Genomic DNA, 12904 nt, shown 5'->3' on the forward strand with positions numbered 1-12904 from the left:
GCACTGCGACCCCCTGAAGTCGAATTCAACTACTTTTACAAGCAAAACATGTTCAACGTTTAACAATTATTATGTACAAATGTTTGATTTAAATAGAAATGTTGATAAAATCGAGTTTGATGCGATAGAGACGTGTAAAGGATATTTTCGAACAGCCACGTGGACATCTTTTATGACGGAATCTTTTTAAAACTACTACAGGTCTCCTAGTAGTGGAATTACGTAAAATTTGTCTAGTGCCTCGAATATGTAAATATTCCTGTAGTATTACGTTGTATCTCCCGGAGAGGGAGGAATTATTAAGTAACGATCGCTCGGGACGATGCTCGAGTATCTTTCCGTAATGGCGCCAGATTCGGATGACGCCATTTTCACGTATTTAAGGACGAGAATGACGCGAAACGCCGCTAAGTTTGAATCGCGACATTTTCGAACATTTGACAATGCAAACAGCGTCAAATTCTAGTACCATTTTTAAATATCTGAAAACGAGAATGGAGCCGAACTCAAATTATAAGAAATCGTACAAATAAAAAGTGGATTGAAGAAACTTCAAATTTTCTCCCACAATTTCCTTACATATTTTTCACTTCTTTTCTTATTTCCTTGTTACTGTTTCTCTGTTTTCCTTGTTACTGTTGCCTTTTCCCTTTTTTCTAGGCTCTCCGCCGCGAGAGAGATCTTTCAGCGATAAAAGGCGTCGAGAAGCGAGAAATGTGGAAAGTTTTCCGTGCACGAAGCACGCGAGCGCTCCGTACGCATGTTTTTCCCATCCGTTTCTGATTAATAGTTTATTAAATAGCTGACCGTGCCGCCGCACTAGTTGTTCCGGCAGATACACACACGAAGGCGGCACGGTGCAGTGAAATTGAAACGGAATTCGGCGTTTCTTAGACAAAATTCCTTCTATCTACTCGTGTAACCCTTTGCACTGTATATCGTTACATTAGACATATTTAATTTTCTGATAAAATATGGACGATATCTTTGCAAACTAATATAAGGAGAAGTTACAGTTAAATTAACAGTAAAACTACCGAGCAATTAGACTGATTCCCAATTTTCTGTAAAAAAACTATAGGTTTCCTGAGATTCGAAGGATTATGAAGAAACTATTATTATTATTAAATTATTATTATTATTAATTATGAAGAAACTTCATAATTTAAATACTTGCGAAATAAACATTGAAGTGGGTCAATTTTATTTCAATGTTTCGAGTATCGATGCAACTCTTTGCACTCGAGAGGTAACTTTCAGTCGCCATTTGATTCGATACTAATATTGTTAAGTTTAACATTTAATTTGAAACCTTCTATAACGCATCATTATGTGAAATATTGAAATAAAATATCTTTGTCCGTTAATGTACGTATTAAACAACTGTCGAGTGCAGAGGATTAAGTTTAGAACGTTTAATATCAGACGTCAAACTCGCCTGCGAAGGGTTAATAATTCTTCTGTGCTCGCTGGATCGATTTATCGGAATAATTTCCGTCGAATCACGTTCCTCGAATAATTCCTCCGTGTTTATTCGAATACCCCGACGGCACCTCTCGATACTCGAAACGACAGGTGAAACGAACCACCGGCAAAACGCGTGACGCAAGAGAATAGCTTCGAGCAGAGAAATTTGGATAGGAACGAAGCTTTCTGGCTGTGGGAGATATTTCTCATTGGTTAAATTAACCGATGAGGAAACTGGAGAATTTAAGGTGTCCTCTGAATCGATTCACGTACATCACAAGTACATAACAGATGAATAATATAAAATATGAGATAAATGAACAAAGACTGAATTACTTGAACGTTCGAGTAGAAGTTAATTCCCCGTACAGTTAATAATTAAACAGCATCTCGATCGGGATAACCAGTCTCGCAACAGACATGACTGATATGTCTTATATAATACAAAAATCTGTCGATGGTAGCACAATAATTAGCCTCAACATACATGTTTGCGAATATTAGTTGCCCGACCTTGATCCACTTGCGATCCCCAATGCGATACAGATCCAATTTTGCACATCTAATTGCAAATGCTTATTTATGCAACACGCGAACCTTATATCTCCAGCGACCGGGGAATTTTTAAATAGTATCTTTGCTACAGAGAAAAAAAGCCGCTCGCCGATATGCATATTAAAATTAACTTCTGAACCATCGTTCGATAATTATTTTCAATCCCGTACCGTTTTTTACGGCCAACGGGATGATTAGCTTAACCCGTTCGCCGTCAATCGCGAGTATACTTATACAGGGATGTGTTTTTAGGATTCTGCGAGTATCTTCGTTGCGTTTGAAATTGCGTCTTAACCCCTTCACTGCACTAATTAGCAGTTTTTATTATAGATCGATCGGTTAGCTAGGAGGAATTAAATACTGGTGTTTTTTGTAGTTTGTAAGTGGCGTTACCGTTCTTCTGAGCGTTATGATAAGAGATTTGATTTTAAATTTAAATTTGGTAAAATGGAATTTAGTAAAATGGAATTTAGTAAAATGAAATTTAGTAGGACAAAATTTATTAAAATGAAATTTAGTAGAACAAAACTTACTAAAACATACGAACGTCGCGGCAGAAGGGTTAACACCAAGCAAACTGAATAAAAAATACAAATAAAATCGCGTGTCATGTTATCAGTGCCTCTCTAACGAGCAATTAGTCACTGTTACAGAACAATAATACTGTATACAACGCCAAAGATTCTAATATCAGCGGACGCGTTAAATCCGACATCCAACGAACACCAGACCGCCATTTTCTGAAATTTAGAACGGCGATAGAAAGAAAGCGCCGGCTAATATCTGTTTCGTGCGGCTCGAAAATGAAAGTGAAGAAACCTCATTTAACTTGGAAATATAAAGCGTGTTATGATCTTGGAATGGAAAGTTGCACGGGACAGAATGATACCGCGAGCTCTATTCCACCGCGCTCTATCTGCTCCGAAGAATTCCGTGGAAATTCCGTGGAAATTCACACTTTCTTCGACCTATCCGAAGCTAGGATTTCACAAAACGCAATCTACACAATGCAAAACATTCTCCAACCCCTATTACAACCCCAAGAATAATTCCTGGAGTCAACCCTAGCTTTAAAATCGAACAATCATGAATATTACTCCGAAGCATTGAATATTCGAAATGATTTCAAAAATAAATAGTTTCATTTGAGTACTATAATGAATGCCTGAAGGAACTGAAAATAACCTATTGTTACAATTTTTATAGGAATTGCATATTAATTGTAATAAATGCTCGGTAGTGCTAGTGTTAAAGTACAAAAGACATCGTACGATACTAAATTATACATCGAATGCCTAAACAATAGAAAAGAAAACTATACACTATCTTGCTATACAACTAATTAAATCATTCGTTTGCTAATATTCCAAATATGAATATTTCATCTCATCAAAATGTCGACGTCAGCAAAGGGTTAACCCTTTGCACTCGAAAGTTTTTCACTAGAAATATTCAATATTCTCCGACGAGGTACAGACGATGTTCTTTGAAATTAATTAATGAGGAAACATATATAAATTAAGGGGGATAGTTATTTTATTTCAATATTCCACATATCGATGCATCATGCAAAGCTTAATATTATATATAAGATTTTATAATTTTGCAAATCAAATCAAGTGGTGACTGAGAGTCACCTCTCGAGTGCAAAGGGTTAATCTTTCTGTGACCAATTGTTTCTTCCAAAAATCTAACCCATGCCACTGTCAAGCAATGAGCACAATTTTCGGACGTAATAACTCGACGTCCGACAACGATTCCCAGCTGGACAACTGGAATTCACAGATCCGTTGTTACGTAACGCAACAGCGCACGCACGCGACATCTCTCCTTTCTCTCTCTTTCTTTCCCTCTTTCTTTCATCTCCCTCTTTCCCTCTGTACATCTAAGTCCGTCTCCTTCCTTGCACAACAGTTAATCGTCTCTCGGTTCCTCTCTATTTTTCTGCGACCTTCTCCCTACTTCTCAGCCACCCCATCGCCTACCTCTTGATTTAGCGACCTCCCGATTTACCTCCGTCTCGCTTCCGTCGCCGGATCCGCTTCTGCCTCTTTCTCCGTCGTCCTTTCGCAACCTCCGCGTTAAAACTCATAAGCGGAGAAATGAATTGGTCACCTACGGCCCGGACAAAATGGAGGCAGTGGAAAGCCGACGAATTGCCAAATAGGAAACGGTTGAGAAATTACGCCCGGCAATTAAGCGCCGTTTCGCAAGCGGGCCTTCCTGGCTCGATTAACCGGCGAAACGAAATCTCCCGTGTCTTGGAAAATATGCTTTGCTAAGGAACATGGAATTATGAATCTGCTAAGGGAGAATGGACAGTTCTCTCGGGAAATGTCGAAATTGACGCTAGATTCACGGAGTCTAGTCGATTCGACGGATATCGAGTTGTTTAGTCACTATCTACAAGTAACAGCGTAAGCCGATTTTGGTTTTGAAGCTGCAATTTTCGAGGTTTCCGTAGACGAACGCGTAGTTTTCTAGAAATGATGGAATAAAGTGTAAAGTAAACGCCTGTAAGTCAATTCGTGGAGAATTCGATGGATTCATCGACGAAAATGGCTGCAGAATATCAGTTAACAGAGAAATAAGGAGTTCGATAGCTCTAGAAGCTGCGACTTTGGCCAGGAATTTCGGCAGTTGCCCAATTACTAACGAATTAATCCCAAACGAACGAGTTTTATGCAAAAAAGTGAAAGCAAGGATAATACGCGGAGTGGTCGCTGGCCCGCGCACGAAATTTCAACCGGTCGGCAAACATTTTTCACGAGAGCGGCGACGACTCTTTTTGCCCGAGGAACGTCCCGACGCTTGTCTATTCGAGGAAACGTTCTCCACGCTGGACAAATGTTTACAGACCCGTCCGAGATAAGTGTGTGATTAATCAGGGATCACTCGCGATCCAAGATGGATCAAATATTGTGCGAAAAACAACGTCCCTCGCTTTGTTTCCGCTTGCGTAACAATCGTACTAGATAAATACTACGACTTTCGAGCGTAACACCTTATATCACGATAATGTACGAATGTATAATTACTCAAGGATCCAATTAACCCTTCGCCTGATCCTTAAGCTATAGGAAATCTGTAGATTCCGCGGAGAACAACGCTCCGCGAGAAACTAATAGTCAAAACTTAGAATCAACAGCTTCTTTCAGAGATTTCTACAATTCTACACCGATTTCTCGCTGTTTCGAAGCACTCATTCGCAACTCACCGTTCCAAATACGAAAATTCAATATTACAAATCCTCGAAATTCGTCTACAAAAGGTGAATTCGATCGGCAAACGGAAAATTCGCTGTTATTACGAAACAACGCGTGGAAAATTCACCGACACGCTCGTCGCGGCGATTTGAAATTGAAATGACACTCGCGACTTAAAATTGCCGGATCACCTTCGCGAAACGCGGCGGAATTATTATTATTATTTATGATTAATTGCCTCCTCATTTTTTACGAGACGCGACCCTGAAAATCTCTTCCTAGACGCTCGTGATACACGAAAAAAAAGGCGAACGTCCGTCGTATTTTTCAGAGCCGCGCTTAAATATACGAGCCGCGCTCGGTCGACGGTATTAATAATTAATGCGGGCTCTTCTAGCTAAAAGCTTCTTTTACTTGTTAATTCGCCCCCCCCCCCCCCCTCCGTCACCCGCCGCGCTGGGAAACGGCATTAGCATAAGCAAACACAGTGACGCTCGAAAATAGTGGCCAATAGCCGAAACGTTATCTCGATTCCGGACTAGGCGAGTTATACGCGGTGGCCAGGGAATTGTCGATCCGTGTTTCGCGAAGTAGAATTAATCATTGAAACAAATAGGTTTCAAACCCCTGCCTTGCGATATTGCGGCAGAAAGTTAATTATTTCTATGATTTTTCTATTATTTCTCTATTTTCGTAATTTTTAGTGTTTCAGAGTAAATGCACAGATCAAATGATCGTGGAACTTCTCCCATTTTCTAACGAACTGTGAACAATGTTTGCATTTTGTTATAAATAATGACATAGTTATGTCCCGAAGTTCCTATTCCATAATTGTGGAAACTTTAAGGATGCTTAATGAGTAATTACAGATGCAAATCTCAAGAAACGTATTTCCACGAGTTTTTCAAAATACAGTAAATAAATCACTCTAATTATGCAGCGGTTCTAACGTCAATCGTTATCAATCAATTAAAGGCTGTTTGCGCGCAGTTAATCGGTTCGCCAAATGAATTGGCAAGTTTATAGGCAACTAGCAACAAGGTTGTGTCGCGATAAGGTGCGGAAAGGTGAGACCGAGAAGCCCGCGCTGCAAGGTGTGAACGAACCAGCCGAGAACCGACGCAGAATCTCGGCCAAAGGGAAACAGAAAGCTCGATAACAATAAATCCTCCGAGCCGCGAGCAAACAAACGCTCGACAGTGAAGAGGATGATACAACGAATCAACAATAGTTCAACCCTTTGCATTCGGGAGTGTTTCACTAGAAATGTTTTAACGCTTCAACTATCAAAGGGTCAGAATCACATTCCTGATTTCTGCTTTCTGCAATTATCAAAAGATAGATGTTTCTCTTAGAAATGATTAAGGTCATTGATTTACAATCAATACAATGATACACTCAATGAAAAGTTAATGTAACTGCTCGGTAGTTTTAGTGTTAACATTTTCTGACATTTTGCAACTTTCACATAGCTGTGGGCTCGTGATCTAGTTTTTCCTACTGATCGACAGAGTTTGTATAAATTTCTTCTCGAGAAAATTGATAGAGTATTGTAGAATTAGCTAAATTGTTTTGAAACAAACACAGATGAACTATAAAGGCTGTTTTAAGTATTCGAAGCTTCATGACTGCATATCTCACTTTAAAGAGAAGGGAGCTGTGTGTTAATCTCTGTCGTTTCAACGAGTGAAGTGTTTGTTTAGCTTCTATTCTGGATGCAAGATTTAGTTGGTGATAGCTACAGTAGCGTTGCAACCAGAAGTTAGCAAAGTGTATGCTACTGACTCTGAATCGAATGTTATTTGTCTATTATCAATCATTAACCCTCGGAGTAAGCGTAGATCAAATGATTCTAGTACAGTCCTAGGAGAAACCAGGGGATAAGCGGCTAGCACGTCGACTGCTGCGAGTGGCAAATGAATGAAAACAATCATTAACACTAAAACTATCGAGCAATTAAACTGACTGCTTAAAATTCCTCTGTAGAAACTCGAAGAATACATCTACAGACTTCAATTGATTTACAATTCAGTTTGCTTATAAATCAAATCTTTTAATAATTTCTCAGAGAAATGTTGATCATTGTAATAATTGCAAGAAGGTAATTTTAACCCGTCCGATAGTTTCAGTGTTAATTATCTTATTTCGTTGGTCGGATTGGTTAACTCCGTGAAATAAGAGGTAGGAACGTGATGCAGCGGTATACATTGATTTCTGAAGTTCCCTCTAAATAGAACGTCAAATAAACATTACAGAATGTTTCTTACTTTATTGTTGCAGGTGTAGCTTTCATGTAAAATGCATGAAATAGTATAACCTTCGATTAATCGCTAGTGTTATTGCAACTCTTGCATAACCAAAAGTATTTCTGTTGTTTCGCGATAGCGAGCCCAACAATAACTAAGTTTATATTGAATATGAATGCTCGGTCGAACACACGATCTTCGGCAACGATATTTCGAAAACGCGAGTCAACCGATTTCTACTACTCATGCTCTAATTACTTTCGATAGCTAACAAAGCGCATGTCACCAACGATCACACTCAATCAACCGTAACAAGGAAATTTCGAAGAATCCAACGAATCGAGCCAATTTACTTAATGCGCCACGTGCTAATTAGTTCCACTAATTCCCCAAATGCCGGTCACCGGTGAAGTCGATCAATCCTTCAACAAAATTTCAAGCAAAATCAACCGATTCGTTCAATCGCCTCCTACTCCGAATAACTTTCAACGATCCCAAAGCGCCGGTCACCGGTGCCCACTAGAATGACCACCAACCAACTCCCGAGTTACCTGCCAGCCCCATTTCGCAATCGGTGTCAAGGATCAAGCTAGTTGTTCCTGGCTGATCGGCGGCCGCCTGACCGCGAGCGATCCTGGATCCTCGCAGGTGTCGGCCATCGCGCCGGTCCTTATCGCGCGCGCGAATTACGTTGCACCGCGTCGTGGTGTGCACCGTTTAATTGCGTAATTCGTTACGATCGCACAAATCACTAACGACAAAATCCACTCTGCGCTCGGCCGCGAGCCTTGGAGGGGAGGCGAAGAAGAGAAGCTGGTCGTCAAGGGTGGCACGAGACAAAGACGGGGCGGTGGGAGGGGCGTCGCGTACCGATCACGCGAAAGTCATCGAAACGATGACGGCCCGGGGACACGGGGAGGCCGGGGAACGAGGAAACGAACAGGGAAAACGAGGATCACGATGGAAACACGCGGAAAATTCGCTGATACAGTTCGCCCAACGACGTCGCGGAGACGACTGGGCGAGCAGCTGACGTGTTTTGCGCTCGGCTCGTGCCGACTTCGAGAAAAGTGGGGCTGAGGAGAGCGTGAGGAGAGCCGCGGCTGAATTAGGGGACGAGTGGGGACGGGCTAATGAGTTTCGCGAGGTGGGGAGCGAGCGACGCGCGAAAATTCGCGAGGGTTGATGCGGATTTCGCGAGAGTTTCGTCGAGTTTGGGGTAGTTTGCGAAGGTTTGGGGTGGTTCGAAGATGGTGGAGGTTGGATCTTTGAGACCACGATGATTTTGTGAAACGTGATTGATATGTGGTGTGGAGACGTTTGAGAATTTTGGGTTTGTTGAAGTATTGGGTTGGGCGTTGGGAATTCTTTGGGAAACTGAGAGTTTGTGGGGAATTGTGGAATATTGTGGAATATTGAAAGAAATTGTACGAAATTGTGGAATATTGTAAAAAATTGAAGGAAATTGTAGGAAATTGTGGAATATTGTATGAAAATATGGAATATTGTACAATAATGTGAAATATTGTTCAGTAATGTGAAATATAGTAAAAAATTGTAAAGTATTGTAGAAAATTGTGAAGTGTCGTAAAAGTACTGTACACTTGAATGGATACAATAAAAGGTGCTTGAAATTCCAACGAAAGAATTAGAAATAATTTGCTCTAATTGCTAGACAGTCCTAATGTTAGGGTACGTAAACCGCTATCTTATAAGTTTCTATTCTATTTTCAGTGTGACAATGCGACGATAACATCATATATGTTTATGCAACTAACCTATCCCATAGCTGAATAAATTTACTAAATACCATATTAATACGCGACCGTTAATTAAAGAAGACCCCGAACAACAACGTAGCGTTTCAGTGAAAAAGGTTCGCTAATTTGCGTTTTGATAATGATCGTGGCCTCATTACCCGATTACGTGAAACTGAAATCACGGGATGTTACGTCACCTGACAGCCGGACGACATTTCGAATCGTCTTCGCTACAAATAATTTGCGTCAAGACCAAAGAAACCCGATACTCTATTCTCCATGCGAAACGACCAAATGATTCACGTACCGTCGCGACAATAAATCCGGTGCAGTTTCAAGAATGCTGAATTGACCGTGAGTAATCGATCAATTTCATCCTCGGAGAAACTAAACTGAACTAAACAATCGTACGAAAATATTATTCAATATCGAACATTGCAGGCTCTTACGTTGTTATCTAAGCAGTTACTTAAATCGTTCAACACTTTCATTCCGCATCAATCATCCGGCTACAGTTGCATTCAAAAGCCAACGCGTCGACGCTAGAACAACGTACACCCAACACGACCGCCCTATAGAACGCTCCTAAAAACTTGAACAATAAATTTGTCAAAATTTCTACTATCATTCATTACAATATACAACTAAAGCCACTAGTTCGCAAAATAATTTCAGGCATTCGACACTTTTATAACACTAATAACTACAATAGAAGAAAACCGAAACTGTAAATGACCGAAAATAACCGGCTTCAGTTTCCTCATTCCGTAACTATTAATATCTCGAAACTACTAAACGTCCGAAATAGTTTAAAAAACAAATACTTCCACTTCGACGCTATAAATATCCAGAAACCGATTTACCGCGATCCTCGCAACGATCGCGTTAAACTGCCGACGCTGATTTCCATCGTTAAACCGCATGGAAACGCGGCGGAAACTTTCCGCGACCGAATCGAGAGCGGTGATTTAATTTCCTCGCGAAAAGGGTAAACGAAATCCTCATTCCACGGGGATTCGTCAGTGCGGCGACAAAGGATCACGATTAATTTCACTGCTTACACGGCGGCAAGGTGTATTTCCATGTAAGGGAGATCTACGGCGGTACGGACACGACCGAGGAGATAACGGAAAGATAGACGGAGGAGGAGTGGTGGCGAGGAGGGGGAGAAAAGTGTAACAAAGCCGGTGGCTGGCAAATGAGTCAGTTTAGCGATAAACGGAAAGTAACGAGCGGCTTTTCAACGTGCGCGACAGACAGAGAAAAGGAGGAAAAAGGAGGAAAAAGGAGGAAAGAAAGGGTTCGAGCGAGAGAGGAGAGACAGGGGCAATGAGGCAGCCGTAAATGAATCATTTAATGCGCTCGCAGACTATCTGACTTACTGTCAGGACGATAATTGCGGCTCGAACCAGAGGGAAACGCTTTGGAATCGATGCTCGTCGTGTTAACCCTTCGCTGTCGGAAGCTTTTCGCTGGGAATATTGCAAACTTAACCAGTTAATTGTGTTCGACGAGTATACTAATACTTTCAGCGACGGATTCTTTATTTTTTCATATAAACATGTAATTTTTCTTTATTTCGCTTTAATCTTTCATTAAAATATACCCTACGCGCATTCGTCCTTCGACGAGTACACGCATTTTTCGATTTTATTGCGATCGCAGATCGAGAGATTTTCCCAACTAAATTCCACAGTTAATTGGTTAACGATCAAATTAGGAAACTATTTTATGTTATTTAATACAAAGATTAGCGTTATATTTTGATGCATCAAATCAATGATTGAGTCTACTCTCGTACGCAAAGAGCTAATCCTTTGCTGTCGGTGTTCTTCAATGTTGATTTTTCTTCTGTAAACTTCAATAAATGCATTTTTATAGTGTCTATTAAATGATATATGAAAATGAAGATTCATTTAATTCTTAGGTAACTCTAATTTAGAGTTCTTGATTTTTCTCAAGGAAATTTGCAACGAATTTTAATACAAGCCCCGCGTCGCTCGAATTATTAATTCTTTGTTCACCGTGATACTGACACCAAGATTCCTCCAATATTTTCTTTGAATCATTCACGATGATCCGACGTCACGTCTGAATGATACTTCATTCGCGAATTTGAGCTTAGTCACTTGACAACGCGAACGTTCTCGGATTCCCTATTCCATTGACGCGAGAGAATCATGATTTCCCCAAGAAACTAACAAAGGATATCTTAAAAATCACACTTTACCAAATTTCTTCGTAACAAATCATTACCATGCTTATCAAGGAGAAATTCGACAAACCCTCTCAAAACGTGAAACAAAGATTCTTCAACTCCTAAATATTACCCAAAGAAAAATGGAATAAAAGCAACTAATTACCATTCACCGGAGAAACCGAAAATATTGCACAGAATTTTTATTATGATTATAAAAAGAGGACATCCATACACCTCATTAAAATCATCTATATATATACATCTTATTAAAATGTTCATTAATCCCGCAAAAACAGGCTTATTCTTAAACAGAATAAAAAAACGCATTATTCGTCCCCCGATCCTGAAAGCTTTTTTTGTCCGCGTCGCATAAAAAGACGCAGCTGATTACATCACGCTGATTACATCGAATCGCCCGCCAACGAAGATGTCACGTTTCAATCAAAATTCAAATGAAAATCGCGTCGTTACGCTCAGCCGGAAAATCCACCTGAGAACGAAACGCTCTCGGAAGTTGGAGCGATTTCCCCAGAAATCGAGGCAGAGATTACAAGTCGCGTTAATCGGTGGCTCTTTCTCGCGAATCGTTTCACGCGGAACAAAGCGATTTTCACGGAAAAAAGACAGGCATGAGAAATTCATCGTGTCGCGGGGCGAACGTGCTTAATCGTGGACGGCCAGAAAACACGCGCCGATAGCGCCGGCAAATTAGCTTTAATTAACTCCGAAATTGTCGCAGATTAAATTCATTCCGGCGGCGATTTGCATTCAGAAAATTCCAAACGTATTTACTTCTGTGAATCACCGGCGCTTTTTAGTTGGAAATATTGTATTTCTTCGAAGAATATCTAGAAACGTATAAGATAACGTATACATTGTAAACAAGAATATTTACAAACGTACGCGTGGCTCTGTTCCACTTCGGAAATTCGAATTTCTCGACTGAAAGTTAACGAAGGATCGAATCTTAACGTTGACACTACCGAGCAGCAATTGACTTTGTGAAATTCCTCTATAGAATCTGTGACAGTGCACGTATCGAGACTTTAATAGATTTATAATTCAGTTAGTGTGCTGTTAAATCATTTTTTTAATAATTTCTCAGAGAAACATCTGTTTTAATAATCGCAAAATGAATCAGGAATGATTTGATGTAATTAAGAGCAGGATAATGAATAAAGTTGTACAGAAACGGTAGTGCGCGTTGTTTGCGAAGAAAAAGAGCTCCCTGTCCCGGGAAAAGCGTAAAAAAAGCGGCAAAATGGTAAATAACGTTGGATAAACATAATAAAAGTGCTCGACAAAGGTTTTCCATCCGGAGGCTTTTAAATCAACCGTTTTCTGTCAGAGCGAAATTTACATCATCCTTTTGCTCAACGCTCAACGTTATTATGCCTGTTATCGACGGTGCTGGCCTCCTTTTTTTTGCATAACGATAAACTTGTTGATTTTAGTCTCATTTTTCTGTTT

General features: G+C 40.3%; 1 protein-coding gene across 12 annotated transcripts in view; it reads right to left on the minus strand.

Moving 5' to 3' along the window:
- The window catches only part of Hnf4 (Hepatocyte nuclear factor 4), a 62647-nt gene that overhangs the window by 20794 nt on the left and 28949 nt on the right, over positions 1-12904 (minus strand). Inside the window, exon 1 of one of the 12 annotated variants that reach the window (XM_076364351.1) lies at positions 8026-8520. The exons of the other annotated variants lie outside the window; for them this stretch is intronic. Coding sequence (XP_076220466.1) covers positions 8026-8038 — 13 coding nt within the window. The 5' untranslated portion in view covers positions 8039-8520. Of the gene's footprint in view, positions 1-8025; positions 8521-12904 lie in introns of those variants that run through there. 12 annotated transcript variants of the gene reach the window in all.

This window comes from Nomia melanderi, chromosome 2 (genome assembly GCF_051020985.1).
Source record: "Nomia melanderi isolate GNS246 chromosome 2, iyNomMela1, whole genome shotgun sequence".
Lineage (NCBI taxonomy): Eukaryota > Metazoa > Arthropoda > Insecta > Hymenoptera > Halictidae > Nomia > Nomia melanderi.